Consider the following 16,448-nt stretch of genomic DNA (forward strand, 5'->3'; position numbering starts at 1 on the left):
AAAAAAAAAAAAAAAAAAAAGGTGAAAATCATCTCAGCTCATGGGCCATGCATAAACAGGTGGTAGGCTGGATTGGGCCCACAAACTACACACAGTTTGCCAACCTCTGCTTTAAACAAGTAGAAACTTTTGTGATGAATATAGCATGTTTGTTTTGGAGTCTGAGAAAATGAGCCACAGTTACTGAGCAAGAGAGGCAGAAAGGCAGCAGAGGAAGAAGGCACACAGTGAAACAAAGCCTACTTTTTGTTTCCTTGGCTTTAGAGTTCAGAAGTGCTTGGGTTGGTTTAAATCCATCATCTTCAGAGGTGACATACTGCAAGGAAGCAAATCCCTTAAAAGAAAACAAGAAAGATGTGTTTACATTATAGGTGAGGAAAAAGAATTTAATTTAGCAATTAGGCCACTTTCATCAAGAGTCAATCGTCTTGATGTAGCTAGTACATTAGTTTTGAAAGCCTCAAAGCCGATGTCTGTCTTAAGGAATCTTAGGAGTGATGTAGCCCCTCTGGCTGTGTTCTACCTCTCGGCATGTTAGTAAGCCACAGCCATAAAGACTATAAAGACTGTCAAGATACCTTTTAGGCATAAAATTCAAATTTATTTATTTGTAGCCCTCAATTCTGATATCAGACTATAAATTTGGCTTCAATTATAAGATACGCAAAGATAAAAATATTCTTTGGCTAGTTTCTACTTCAAAAAAAAAAGTTAAAGGAGTTGCCAATCTTTATGCATTGTAGACACCGCAGTCACTTGAAATGGTAATAACTTTTAAAAGGGTTATCTGCTTAGCATAATGCATGGCATTCAACTAACTGCTCAGTAAATGTTGGTCATTATTGTTATTCAAGTACTTAAATGGTCAACATTTATTGAGCACTTAGTTGAGTGTCAAGCATGAAGCTACACAGTGTTTCTGATGGTTATCTCATTTAATCCCCTTAACTGAGACAGATACTCTTATCCTCATTTTACACATAGAGAAATGGAAGACATGGAGATGTCACCCAGCTAGTAAGCAGCAGAGGTGGAGGTCAAACCCAGGTCTATGTGATCCCATGGCCCAATCTCTTCATAATTATGCAATACTGAGGAGGTTCCTACTGCAAGTTAGTAGGCAATGGGCTAAATTTGCATACCACCCAGGGCAGAGTTTTTATTTTCCATCAACAAGCCCTAATGTGAACTACCATTATGTCTGCCTCTGTTCTTTTTTCTGCATCTTTCTCTACTTCTAAGTTAGTCTGACTAGTTATTATTCTCAGTTGAGACTGAAAAGTGTACCTTCAAAGGCTATCATATTGCTTTCTGAATGGTCTTTCACTAGCCTGCATCTCTTCTTTTTCATACATCTCAAACCTTATCTCCTTAGCCTAAAGTACTCCATCCTTTTACTTATTATCAACTCAAACACTTTAGCTTCTACAAATTCTCAGAACTGTATAGCTCTCAGTCTCAGTGGAACACACTGTCAGATCATGACCAACATTCTCCTTAAAAGTCTAATTTGGGAACATGCCAACCACTATGGAGGAGACTAAGTCAATAAAACATGGTCCTTAACACTCCAACAGTACACCCATCCCAAAACAGTAAAAGAAATCCTGCACATTATTAAATAACACAACAATCTGAACTAAGTAAAACACAGAAATGTGAGATGTTCTCAGAAGGGTTAATGTTCTCAGAGGGGGCCCATCTACATTTCGCAGTTTTTACCGTCTTTTTCCCATTGGGTTGAATAATGGCTATCTTGGTTTTCGGACTTCTAATAACTGAATGATATTGAATTCTTGAAATAGTATTACATTTCATTTCTCTGAAAAGGAAAAAAAAAGTTATTCTCTTAACTTTGAAATACAGATAATATCAACCTTACAGAAATATCCATTAGAAATTAATCCAAATAACAACATCTATGCCTACCTCTTACCAAAAGAAGGAAATATAATCATATTTTAAAGTCAATCATATTTTAAAGTATGTTAAAAAAATGAAAAATACCTATGAAAAGCTCCGGAAATAGAATGGTGATAGAAAATAAAAATAACTGCAAAGTTCAACATCTATAAAGAAACTGATTAGAGTCATAAAGTTTTTAAAGGTAAAACTCCAGAAATGGAACACTGAGGAAATAAAGTATGTTGGCTAGATTTTAAACGTGTTCTAGATTTCGCACAGTGTTAAACTGAAAACTGTGAAGCAAGTTTCAATGTAGGAGATGTAAAGGAGTGGGGGGAGGGGGTAGTAAGAAAGAGAGGAAAGAGAAAGAACCACTCTTGATCAGTAATACAGATGGTATCTTGATTGGGTTCCTAAGATCTTACTTACATGACAGGCTCTTTTGGATTTTTATTGAACTCAGGTGGACACTCTTCAGTCTTAGCACTTCCAGGATTTGTTTTCAATTCTGATGGGATAACTTCAACCTCACAATCTGTAACTTCTATTTTCCTCTTTTTTGAAAACACATTTTTCATAATATTTTCTTCTTTTCTGTTTTCATCAGTAGCATCAGGTTTCTCAGTGTTAGACCTGCTAAGTAATCTTCCTAACAGAAAAAAAGTAAAAGGGACAAAAGATACCAGAGTAAATGCCAAGCATCAGAAGGGTGTCCCTATTCTGATGCGTTACTAAAGAACCCTGTGAAGTGTACCTTATTCTAGAATGAAGATAAACACATTAACTCATCCCATGAACTATTGCAAGAAAAAGTAAAGACCAATAAGAGATTTCATATCTTCCAGTATATGAAAAAATATAGGGCACTTAAAAAAAGCTCTCTTCTGTTTTTGGTATAACATAAAAGAGAAGAGATTTAGCTATAATACAAAATAAAAAAACAGATCAGAAAACAATCTAGAAAATTAGAGAGGTGAACTCTAGCCTTAAAATTGCAGCTTTTGTGTCTAGTTAAAATGCTTTATTTAAAACCAATACTCTTTTTATAGTGACATATTTAAATCTGTGATGATATGTGCCTATTGTTCTCATATTAAGTCTTAGTGTAACATTAAAATCTTAGTCTAAACTTTAGGCATTTTTTTAAGAGACTCAAAATTACAGTTACCAAGTCAAAGCTACCAGCTGGATCAGCGATACCTTAGTTGCATTTTCTAGCAATGCAGATAAAGCCAATGATACTTGCTGGACACTATTTGGCATTTTATAGGCAGCTGACTTTCATCAGTTATTTTGAGGCATATGAGAGAAGAATGTCTAGGCAAGCTGTGTAGTATGTGTGTCTGTAAGTGGTATGTGGCAGAGATCCTAGTGTGACTGTTCTGAATTCTGACCATTCTTGCCCTGAGGTGAACCTGGACATTCAGGAGGGTTGCTGAGGTCCCAGCTGCCTCGCTGCTGAGACTCAGTCCAGCACATTTCCTTTAGACTAGCTCTAGAGCCATGCTCCCCAACCTTTCTCATTTCCTGGTGCACACAGAAAATGGGGATTTTTGCCTGATACTCTAGGTAAGTGGTCAAGATTACTGGAGAATGATGTGTCTGGACTGGGGGGTGTGGCCCCAAAGAGTCAATAACTGTAAGGCTGTAACACACTGATTGGGAAGTTCTGCTTAGAATACGGGAAACCTCTTGAGTCTGAAACGGAGCGAGCTGCCAAAAGTCACTGCCTGAATCACTGCATGCAGGTATTTATTACAAAACTAACATATTAAATTCTAACAGCTGAAAACAGTAAACAAAGTAGTCTCTGATTGATAATCTTCACCTTAGCAAGTCAGTCAGTTTCCTATTTAAAAAGTTTTCTTATCTTATTCTAAAGCACATGAGGCCATGGAGACAAAAAAACAAAAAACGTGCCTCACACAATAACCCGTTTTATCTCTGAACCTTTCTTTTCTGGAGCCTCTATGTCGTACCTTCTAAGGCATCGCATCCCATCAGTACTCCATTTCCCAGTCACTCTTCTTCCTCTATGCTCCTCTGTATATTGTCACTCCTGTCCTTGCCCTAAGATTTTGATGGCCCTGGCTAGTAAGACGGAGATTCAGAAATGTAGATCTCACTACACAGTAATTAAAATCAACCTGTGCTTTACCTGAATAAATACAAACAAATGTCCCCCTCTCGATGTCATCTAGGCAGCGCACTCCCCATCCCTTCTTCTCAGTTTTGAACACCTGCAGCCTCACTTGAGGTCCATGCTGGACAACCCGGTTTTGACACATTCGTCGATTACACTTGCACAACAGGCTGCATTCATAAATGCTGCCAATAAAATATGCAAAAGAAAATCAATCAGGCATCCTAAATTAAAACCAAAAGTTTATATTGCTACCTCACTACTAATTACTGAGGGAGGATGACTAAGTGTGAAGAAGGTCTCCTAGCGCTAGACTGCCCGGGTTCCCATCACAGCTCCGACATTTACTAGCTGTGTGATCCTGGATGAGTTGTTTAAGCTCTTTGTGCTCCAGTTTTCCCTTTTTAAATTGGGGATTATATGATAGTGCCTACCTCCTAGGGCTGTTTCATGAAGATTAAGTGACTCAACATTTACAAGGTGCTTGAGACAATACCTGGCACATAGTAAATATTAGCTCTTTAAAATATCTAGGCATGTCTAAGAAGGAAATGTCTGAGAAGGGAATGTCTAGCAAGAAAAATATTTTTTAATAATAATAACTGTGAAAGGTTGAAAATTCCCAATTCTTAGATAAGCTCTGTACAGGGTATTTTTTAATGCAGAAATGGCTGCCCAAAGTAGGCTAATGCAAGAGACGCAAGAGGCGAAAGAGCCGGACTCAAAGCCAATGAGTATCTGAGTATATTCTGCTCGATACACGTGTGCTCTCTGACTTCTATTTCCAAAAACAATATACAGGTTTGGTTTTTGTAATTCCTCAACTTAGATTTTTGGTGTAAAAAATTAAGATTTAAGAACATCTATAAGACTGTAAGCCACAATGATAAAGTACCCACGTTCAAAGATATAAACACCCTGCAACAAATCCTCAAGATATCTTACCCAGTAGGTATGTGTCTCTGTAGTCTTTTATGTTTATATCCAATGGCTATTTTATCACTTGACAAGGGGCATGTCCTAGCATTCCTTGCCGTCATTTGAAGACATGCACATTTTGTTCTAAAAGGAAGGCAACGAATGGAGAAGTCAGAATAAAAGAGCACCAAATTAAGAGGCTGTCTTGATTAAAGTGTAAATGATACAGTAAATTAGCTGTCATCATTTTGTCTAGTCCTTCTTTTTCCTAATGTATATAATTTAAAATATATGATCTTTAAAAAATAAAAAATTAAACATCAGATAAAACTAAAGTCTCAAAATGTTTGATGCTTCATCCTTTATACTTTTAAATACATATGTATCTACAACAATATATTGTACTATTTTTAAAATTTTACTAGTTATTATCCTACAAGGTGCTTTTTTTCATTCAGTATTGTTTTGTAGACCCAATCTGTGTTATATACAAATCTAGTTAATTCCTTTTAACTTTTCTATAGCATTTAGATAGACAATTATGTGGCTTAATTAAATTGCTTGATATATAATTAAGTCACTTCTAGTTTTCAATATAACAGACGATGCTGCAATGAACATCCTATTATGCACATGTGTAAGCATTTCTAAAGCAGTCGCTTTTAAATACTTTTGACTATGACCCACAGTAAGAAAATTATTTTTTTCATGATCCTATACAAGCATATATATTTACATGTGTGTATATATAAACTGAAACAACAGTGGCATGAAACTTATCCTTATCACATGTGGTACACTTGGGTAATTTATTTTTTGTACTATTTAATTAAAAAAATGCTGGTTACAACCCTGTAAATTATTTTACATCCCACTAAACCTATAGCTTGGAAAACAATGCTCCAGTAGTACTTAAAAGTACTACTGCTGGAAAGTAGGTATGTGTATCTTCAATTGCTATATAAATTGTTTGAACGCCCCGCTTCTGTCAAATGACTGACTGGCTTGGTACAGAATTTTACATTTTCCTTCAGCATTTTAAGCTAATATGCCTCTTTTTTGTTCTAATTTCTGGTGAAAAGTGTGTTGTCAGTGTATTTTTCCTTCTTTCTGATAGTGTTTGAGATTTATTCTCTCCCCTAGATACTGTTTAAGTTGCATTGTGATATATTTAGGTGCCCATTTATCTTATTTTCCCTTCCTAGTACACAGTAGGCTTTTTCACTCTGAGGACTTCTGTGTTTCTTCAATTCTGGGAAATTCTCAGCTATTATCACATTGCAGATGTATGCTGCAGTTTCTCATCTTATCCTCCATATGTTTTAGCCTGTAAGCTGTTTTTCCCCATACCTTTCTTTCTGCATTCTGAGACTCTCTGCTTTGCCTTGCGATTTACTCATTCTTTCTCCAGCTATCCCAATGACCATGTTTTATTTCCTGTGTTTCCACATGGTTCTTTTACACATATACCCTTTAAAAAAATAATCCCCTTTTCTTGTTTCATGGATGCTAATCTCTTTGGACATTTTAAACATACCTAATATAAAGTCTCTTTCAATCATATTCTATATTTATCTCTGACTCTCCAGGTGGGAATGCTCCCATTCGCTGGGACTCTAGCTGCCTTCGTGGTCCTACACACCTTTGAGTGCTGTGGCTGAAATCATACCTTTGGTGGGTTTACTCCTGTGTGTTCCAAAATTACATATAGTCAAGTTATTCTTTTAAAAAAATCCCTTAAACTAATCATAAAGTAAACACTATCCAACAGTCAGTTTTCTTCTTCAGCACTGAAAGAGATTGGGCTTGGTTAGATATAAGTGGTTATATTTAGAGGCAATGTTTAAGACAAACTTATTTTTAAACAGAATTAAACTTGGCACAGTGATGGGTTTCCTCTATGACAGGCCTAAAGGAACTGAGCTAAAATGAGGTAACAGCAGATTTTTATATATCTCATTTCATATTCCAACTCAGAGGATGGTGAAAACTGCTCTCTATACTATTTAAATTATTTCTCTTTCTCTCTCTCATTATTTTGCCTAGTACAGGAAGCTAAATTTGCATTAAGTTAAATGTACATATAATGTAATTCCATTCTATATATACATACCTACAAAACCACGTATATTATGCACCCTTAAAACAAAATGGTTTCAAAGTTCTAAAATATTAGAACATGTTTTCATTTTTTATGGAACGTCAATGTTATGATCAAGAGAATACTAATTATAAGCACCATTGACTTTCTAAAAAAGTTGCAAGAAAATTATTTGTAAAAGTAAAACACAACATATAACATAGTGGCTAAGAGCATGGGTTCAAATCCTCGCTCTTCCTTTTGTTTGCCCTATGACCTTACAGTTGGCTTCTCAATTACGTCATTTGTAACAGGAAAGAATATTACTTACTAGCTCATGGAGTTTTGTAAGAATTAAATAAGAAAATGTATGTAAAGCACTTGTCACAGTGTCTGGCACTGTTAATGGCATTAGCTCTAATTGCTCTATTATGATTATGGTATTAGCTTAAAGGAAATACTCATCCGTGGAAGAAACAATTTTCAAATTATTATAATAACCGGAGAAGAGTTTTCTCTTCCATTGCTAGTGAGAGAGTGCATCTTTCCATTTTAGACTCTTGGTGAACCGAGTTTTAGATAGGCAGACAGACAAAGTGATACACAGCAGGACTCCTCGACAAGTACTCCTCCTACATTCAGAAGATTTTCTTGAAATGCCATGTTTTTCTACTCACATGTCTATGCAGCCCTCAGAACAGTCACATGAATCAGTAAACATGTTGGAAAAGCTGTTTAGACAATATGCTCGTGGCCGCACAGTCTTTCTGTACTTAAAGTGCGGAAGTTTTCTATTGTCAATTTCATTACAGAAAGAAATGGGCATCGACTCCACTCCATTGCTAATATCCACATCAGAAACAATTTCTTCTTGCTTTGGGTAATTCCGAGTCAACTGAACATAGGTATTGAAAGAAAAGTTATCTGTAAATAAAAAGTTACACTCTGTCTCAAGCAGGTAACGAAAAACTTCCTCCATGTTTCGTAGACTCCTTCCACAAGGGGTTTTATAACTCACGTGGAGTGCTGAAGAATGAGAGCTAGTCTTCGCATGTCGTCTTTGGAAGTGGCATTTGATTGGTAGCTGCAGAGGGTTTTCTCCCTTGAAGGTTAGTGGCTTTTTCATTAGACAGGCATCAGAGCAGTCATGACTTTGGTATGATAAATTCAGAGATGGTTTTTTTTCTCTCAAGTCTGCAGCTTTATTTTCCTGAGGAAGAACATCCTTATTTTTTGTAGATCTGTTTAAAATTAATTATTTATTAGTATCTCAAATCTATAGTACAATTCTCCATTTGTAAAAACACAGGATGCTAAGGCAGTAATTGCTTCCCATTATTTTCTTCTTAGACAACACTAAAATAAGCCAGATTCTGAAATAAACATTTTACTATGTTCTACAACCATATACAGGTATGCCTCGAGGGATTTGTTTTCCCTCCAGACATCCAATACGTGCTGTGTTTTTTCCAGTACCCCTTCTCCAATTGGGAGGCCAATAATTCGGTTCAATTCTGACACTATCTATCTGGAGTCTGCATCAGATCCCACAAGTAAAAGGGCTCAGTCCCACAAGACTGCCTCCACTTCTGATACAAAATACAAGTCCCAGGTACCCATACTTCTGACCAGCTCTGGGGTACCGACCATCATGTTGGATAACTTGCTAGAAAGACTCACAGAGCTCAGGAAAGCACTTTAATTAACCACTATTAGCAGTTTATAATGTAAGATAGGACTCAGGAACAGCTGAATGGAAGAATGCACAGGGCAAGGAAAGTGGAAAGGGGCACCCATGACCTCTCCATGTGCACCACCCTCCCAGTTCCTCTTAAGTGTTCACCGACCAGGAAGCTTCCAGAACCCTATGGTTTAGAGGTTTTTATGGCAGTTTCATTACATAAACATGACTGATTAAATCATGGCCACTAGTGATTACCTCAATCTCTAGCCCTTCTTTCCTCCCTGGAGTTGGAAGGTAGGGCTGAAAGTTTTAAGCTCCTAATCAAGGTTTAGTCCTTCTGGCAACCAGCCCCCATCCTAAAGCTAACTAGGAGTGCCTCACCAAGAGTCATTTCATTAGCACACTTAAGATACTCCTGTTACTCAGGAGGCTCCAAAGGTTTTAGAAGCTATGTGCCAGTCACTGGGAAAAAGACCAAGTATCTTTCTTATTATAGCACAACCCAGTTTGAAAATATTCTGGAAAGCTGTGATTGCAGAGGTAACATTTTGCTATACCACCCAGCAAATCTAAGTTCATTTACAGCATGCACTCAATAATTAGGTGAGGAGGGTTACAACTTTAGGCATGCTTGATTCTAACCTTTTGCCTGCAAAAAGCAGTAGAGGCTAGCTTAAAAATAATGAACTCAAAAATTCTTTATGCTGTGTTTGCCTTCAACAGCTGTACCTACTGAATTTTTTTCCATAGTATGTAATCCACCTAGCATCATACTGACTGATACGTCTGAAAATGGTATGGTCAACGGACGGGAGAAAGTGGGGGGGTTATTGATTTCAAGAAAAAAAAAATCTGTGAAAAGGTTCCATATGTGTTTGGAACTCAAGTTTTAATCTTTCACAAAGAACCTCAGTTTTGTTTTACACAGTATTTTCTATCTTTCGGTGTCTTTTTTTGGGGGCGGGGGACTGGAGAAGGGGAGCATTGTTTTTCCAGGACCCATCAGTCCAGGACCCAATAACAGCTCCAAGTCAAGTTGTTGTCCTTCAATCTTAGTTATGGAGGGCGCAAGCTCAGCTCCAAGTCCAGTTGCCACTTTCAATCTATACAGTTGCTGTGGGGCGCAACCCATCATCTCATGCGGGAGTCGAACTGGCAACCTTGTGTTAAGAGCACGCGCTCTCACCAGCTGAGCCATCCGGTTGCTCATTGGCAGCTCAATGGCAGCTCAGCTCGGGCGCAGCTCACTGGCCCATGTAGGAATCGAACCAAGGAGCCTGTTGCTCAGAGCTCGTGCTCTTAACCAACTCTGCCACCCTGCCAGCCCAAGGTGTCTTTATTATAAAAGTAATATAGGTATTTTAGAGATATTTTTACACTCACTATATAAAGCAGCATAGTCCAAAGCACTCTCTGCACTGATGGAAACACTCAATATCTGTGCTGTCCGAAGGAGGTAGCCACTAGCCACACGTGACAACTGAGCACTTTTAAATGTGGCTAGTGCAACCAAAGAACTGAATTTTAAATTTTATTAATATTAATTAAATCAAATTTAAATAGCCACGTGTAGCTAGTGGTACCATACTGAATGCACAGATATGAGGTTCCTCATCCTTTTCCCAGCTGTATAGTAATCCTCTGCATAAATTCCACAATTTATTTAACTAGTCCTCTATTATTTCCAATCTTTTGCTATTATAAATAATGATGCAATGAATAACCTTGTACATAACAATTTCATACTCATGTTTACAGATATCACTGCAGAATACATTCCCAAAAGTGGAAGTACTTGGTCACAGGGTGAATGTATTAGTAAATTTGTTACAATTTCCAAATTGCTCTCCATGGGGTCAGCCCCTCCAGCAATTTATGAGAGTACCTCCTTTCATAGGGCCTCATCAATCAATGGCTCTTCATGTTTTTGGATTTCTGACAATCTAATAGGATACAGATACATTTATAAATCTTTTAATGTTGGAAAGTTTTGTTTCCATTTTTTCTCTATGTTACTACTTTGATGAATATTCTCATACATAAACCCTTGACCAAATTCCTGATTATTACTTTAGGATACATTCCTTTAAGAGGAATGACTAGTCAATAGGAATATGTATTAAAAGTAACTTTTTATTCATGAAACCTTCAAAATACAAATGTGTATTTTTCTAATATTATAAAATCATAAGGCTGATATGTTGGATCCTCATATACTTGTGAAAACTGCAGAATTCTCAGCACATAACGACTCTGTCCAAACCTCTGCCCTAAGAGACAACCAAACTCAAGGCTTCGAGCAGCATAAGGCCATGTTTCCAGGATGGGGACCCCAGCCCCTCAATAAAATGCCAGCCTGAGAAAGCCCAAGGCTGCCAGGAGAATTTACTATTTCTTCTAGCCAACACCTGAAGATAAACCCCTGACCTTCCTTTCTTAGGGCATTTACTAAAATTGTGAATCATTCCTCGGTCCCTCTGAGGTATACATGTATCTCCTACAACTCAGGAGTGTCTTTTTCAAGGACGGGAAGGCCATTCCTTTGCAAGGCAATCATCAGGAAGGGTAAGGCCTTTGTCTTCCAGTCTCTGTGGGAAGACAGAATCCTAACTTCGATAATTGTCCGCTAGTACATAGCTGGCCTCACAGGTATTCACTCACCAACCCACTGTCATTTTTTATTTTTAGCTGAGCCATCCTGCCATCTGTTGGCAGCTCAGCGGCAGCTCAGCTTGGGCCGGAAATCGAACTGCTGTTGCTCAGAGCTCACACTCTTGAGCGAGCTCTTAACCAACTGAGCCACTCGGCCGGCCCCCCAGTCATTTTTCACTTGAGCCCCTGCCCTCTCCCTCCCTCATTCCCCTTTAAAATGCCAGTAACCTCAGCACAAATCGAAATAGAGTTCAATTCTTTCCCCTAGTTTCAGTAGTTACTGAATAATCTATTTTCACTGCTTTAACTAATGCGTTTATCTTTGATGCTTATTAATACCAAGTTTTGGTAATTATGAACATTTTGCTTATTTTATTTCATTTACTTCCCCCCACCACCACCTTGCCCTATCCTGAAACGCACTGTTTTAAGGCTAATCCTAGACATTACACCTTTTTAGCTAAAATAATTCAGAATGCATTTCTAACAAATAAGGTGTTTTAAAAATATATAATCTCAATGGCCCATTTTCACATATCCCTGAGTATCCTAAAATGTGTTTTAATCAGAATTCAAACAAATCACACATTGTATTTGATTCAGATGTCTTTTACATCTCTTTAACCGTATAGCAGTGCGCTCCCCTTTCACTTTACGACATTTGTTTGTTGAAGTTCTGTAAATTGTGTCATTTGTCCTGTAGCATTTCCCACATTCTGGAATTTGGCTGACGCTTTCCTTATGGTGTTGTCATTTAACTCATTCCTCTATCCTTTCTATTTCCAGTAAATCAGTAGTCAGTTCTAGAAGCTTGACTAGATTCAGATTCAGTTTTGCTGATGGTGGGGGGTGAGTGTAATAATTCATAGATGGTGCTATAATTTCCTATTGAGTCCAATAAGGTGACACACAATGTTTGATTGTTCACTTTTAGTGATGCTAAGATTTATAAATGGGTTTGGGTGTCTTCAGCCAAATCCACCCATCTGAAAGCTCCTCATGAATCTTTCACGTAACAGCTTTGTCATTTACTCCTCTAGGCCAGTGCTACTTAAGGTGTGGGGTGGCCCCAATGGTTTGTTACCAATTCATGGTAAGTACAAAAACTGAAAGTTGCAAACATTTAGAAGCTTTTACAGCAATTTAATATTGTCACATTTTATTGCATTTCACAGGAGTATTGCTCAGTAAACTGGAAGTTTAAAACAAAACACCTGAGGCCGGCCGAGTGGCTCAGTTGTTTAAGAGTTGGCTGGGAGCACGAGCTCTGAGCAGCAGGGCTGCTGGTTCAGTTCCCACATGGGCCAGTGACGCTGCGCCCTCTCTACAGCTAAGATGGTGAACAACAGCTCGACCTGGAGCTGGGCTGCTGTGAGTGGCCGGCGACTACATAGGCTGCAGTGGGGCTGCAGTGGGCTGCCGTGAGCGTCCGTCCAATGGCCGGCAACTGACTACCTCACCCAGGAAGAACGCACTGATCATAATACCAACATGGGACAGTAAAGCGGCATCCTCCACAACTAGACTGAAGAACAAAAGGACAGCAACTTGTCTGTTTACCTTCCCTGATTCCCCAATAAAATCTTAAAAAAAAAAACCAACCACAAAAAAACAAAACACCTGTTCTCACCACAGTTAGTTTGAGAACACTGCCTTAAGGTCCCTGTTTCTTCAGGGGTGGGGGGGGGTGTAAAAATAACAGTCTTATTCTATCATTCCTAGAACTTTTCGGATGCAATTCTTTTATAAAGAAGAAATTCCCTCATCAACTCTTAGGTTAACCTGAATACGATTAGTACAGGAAAGGCAGGATAAATGCTTAATTCTTTCTCTGTATTTACTAGTATTCAGAATGATGAGTTGTATCCTAGCAACTACCAGCGTGCCTGATTTTTTTGTTATTATGAACCCATGGGTTTTTATATATTTAATGTGTTTAATCAATCACAGTGATTATTCCTTTGATGTTCAAATTGTGCCATTGTTGTTCAGTTGGAGCTCCTTCAAGTTTGCTCCAGCATCTTTCAAACAGAATTAGTCTTGGATAGGTTTTGGCTTTTTGTCACAAGCTGTCTCAGATTTGGAATCAGCCATTTCTTTAAAGGGACTATGGTTCCACTTAATAAGAAGTGACATTTAAAGATTATGGTGCTAGGAAGTACACATATTTTTAAAATAAGTACAGACTGCCAAATTGCTTTCCAAAAAGGCTGGGCCAATTTACATTCTTAGAAGCATGTATGCATGCTGATCTAATTGAACATTATTTTTAATATTTTAGTCAATTTGATAGATGAAAAGTAGTATTTCATTACTGCCTTAATTTGTTTTTCTCTAAATAACAGGGAGTTTGAAAATAATTTCATGTTTATTGGTCTTTTAGTTTTACTTTGGTGAACTGTCTATTCATATGCTTTGTCCATTCTCCTATTGGGTGTTTGTTTGTTTGTTCGTTCGTTCGTTCACTCTTCCATCACAGGTTTCCTGAGTACCGGCTGTGCGCCAGGTGCTACGGAAACAATACAAGCTCCATGATTGCAAGAATTTTACATTCCTGGCAGAAAACTAAGTATTTATAATAAAGTATAGATAACGTTATGAGTAAAGCCATGATCCATAATGTCATAAAAAGATATCTAATCGTTATCACTTTTCTGTTTCTTAGGGTTCTAAATTAATTTTTCTATGGTTTGGGAGTCCTCTTCAACTGGAATTTTGATGTATCATAAAGATTTAACTTAAAATTTCCAAATAATATCCATTTGTTCCAGGGTCATTTATTAAATAACAAGTCCTTCTTTTACCTGGGGACTTTTGACTTACTTAATCATATCTCATGTTCTTATAAATACATAAAAATATTTTATGTTCTAGGCTTATTCTGTCTTTTGATCCAACTGTTAATTCTATACCAATCCCAATATATAGAAAAAAATATATTTTTTTCCATAGGTTGACTGAACCTTTTGATAGCTCTCAGGGCAAGTTCTCCCTCACAATTTTTCCTTTTAAACATGTTCTGTCTTCCAACCTCTTATCTTTTGAGATTAAGTTTATAATAGCTTCCCAAGTAAAAACAAATAATCCAAATGTCTAGATTTCATATGAAATTAAATCTATAAATTTATTTGGGAAGAATTTACAGTTTTATAATATGCAATTCTCCCATCCAGGAATATGGTAACTGTACCCATTAAAATCTTCAGTTTTAATTTTCTTCACATATATTTCTTGTGATTAGTTCCATTTATTTTACTTTTGGTATTGTGAGTGAGGGCTATAGTCTATATTTTCTAATGGTTTAAACTTTCATATTTTTATTTTATGTGACTGTGTTCCTATACCCTCTTTTTAGCTTAATAATTTTACATTTGAATCATAGATTTTTTTATGTAGATAAGATTATCTACAAATAATTTTACTCTGTACATTTCAATAATCATATTTTCTTTAATATTCTATTGTACTGTATAGAATTTCTAGAAAAATGCTGACTAACAATTTTGACAGCAGGCATTCATTCCTGTTTTAATCTTTATTTATACACTGTCTATCACATTAAAAAAAGAGTTCTTGTATTTCTCATAGCTGGTATTGACTTTTTTAGATCTTTGGGCATTTCTTAAGATAAGCTTTTTCTCCTAAGGTCTACTTCTGTAAAATAACAGATTTCCTAATACAAAATCATTCTTGCTTGACTAGTATAAATTCTACTTGGTCATCTCATTCTTTTAATGTTTTTCTTGATTAGAATTGCTATGCAGTTTTATTTAGAATCTCTGTATCCATAATAGTGATATTTAAACTTTTTAGGGCCATTTGCCATTTTGATAATCTGACGAAAGCTATGAACTCTCACCCTACAAATATCCTTTTAACATAAAAATTTGCATATTACTCACTCATGGGGCAGCACAGTCCCTAGTGTAAGGACTCCTTTACTATAATTACCTCCACACTTAGATGGTTTCCATGCCACCGCCATTTCCCCTGTTAATAAAGTGCCAGATTCCTTCCTACCACTTTTTCTTATAAAGCATCACAGTGTACTCTGAGCTCTGAGTACTTCTATTTATTTGTCTATCTGAGATATATACCTCCCCTTTATTTTGTTCCATTCAGTTTTTACTGTAATAAATTCTCTTAGGCTCTTATGGATTTTTGTTCTTTGTTTTGATATAGGGTACTCACTCTAAAGTGAGTTATATACCTACAATGTTGTATAACCAGTAACTCTTTCATTTCCCTTTTCCACTTGCCTTAACTAAATTGTTCCACACTGATTTCTGTGACATCCTCTTCTCCAGATCTCATTATGTGATTTCCCCTATTTTAACTATGATCTTTTTGTGTTCCCGTTTTGCTTTTCTGGGAGGAGAGGAATATAAAATACCAATGTGATGACTCAAAAGGTTCCTCTCTGAAAATGAAATGATTAACCTAGAGTATACAGGAGAGAAAAGTATCTGGGTTATCCTTAGTTCTTAAATAATAACTAATAATTATACAGTAGTTTACAGTTTACAATGTACTTTCATATAATTTCCTCATGTGACAATAAGTACAGCTCCAAGTTACGGTATTTTGCCATGCATAATGCGTGTTTTTTTGCCCAAATTTGTGAGGGGAAAAATAAGGATGCGCATTATACGTGGGTAGTACTAATTCCATATCTATGTAAATGTTTTTAATTCTTTTATTTATGCTTATGAGTAAAAGGTGTAACTCTAGAAATCAATAACGATGTCCGTATGCAAATAATACCCTGGAATACGATAATCGGTTTTGTTGAATTTATGACGACCTTGCAACGATGAAGAGTTCCTGGCCTTCTATGATGTATAAATATCGTAAATTTGTTACCGGTACATAAAACTTCTTGTACTTTGTATCTGTTCTTGTGTTTTGTAATTATTTGTTACATAAAATTTCTTGTACCATGATATGTTAAAAAATGCTAAGAGCTGACCGAGTGGCGCGATGGTTAAGAACTGGCTTGGGACGCCAGAGGGCCCCGGTTCGGATCCCACATATGAGGGCCAGTGACACTGCCCTCCACAGCTAAG

The 16,448-nt window shown here is 36.9% G+C and overlaps 1 protein-coding gene across 5 annotated transcripts in view; it reads right to left on the reverse strand.

Moving 5' to 3' along the window:
* Positions 1 to 16,448, reverse strand: part of SETDB2 (SET domain bifurcated histone lysine methyltransferase 2) — a 45,651-nt gene that overhangs the window by 9,727 nt on the left and 19,476 nt on the right. For 4 of the 5 annotated variants that reach the window (XM_019650839.1, XM_019650838.1, XM_019650840.1 and 1 more), the window contains exons 4-9: positions 7,724 to 8,287; positions 4,994 to 5,110; positions 4,064 to 4,233; positions 2,335 to 2,554; positions 1,723 to 1,822; positions 244 to 334 (exon numbers count right to left, since the gene is read on the reverse strand). In XM_019650839.1, coding sequence (XP_019506384.1) covers positions 244 to 334; positions 1,723 to 1,822; positions 2,335 to 2,554; positions 4,064 to 4,233; positions 4,994 to 5,110; positions 7,724 to 8,287 — 1,262 coding nt within the window. The remainder of the gene's footprint in view (positions 1 to 243; positions 335 to 1,722; positions 1,823 to 2,334; positions 2,555 to 4,063; positions 4,234 to 4,993; positions 5,111 to 7,723; positions 8,288 to 16,448) is intronic. The other variant, XM_019650841.1, reaches the window with a different exon arrangement.

This window comes from Hipposideros armiger, unplaced genomic scaffold (assembly GCF_001890085.2).
Source record: "Hipposideros armiger isolate ML-2016 unplaced genomic scaffold, ASM189008v1 scaffold_148, whole genome shotgun sequence".
NCBI lineage: Eukaryota > Metazoa > Chordata > Mammalia > Chiroptera > Hipposideridae > Hipposideros > Hipposideros armiger.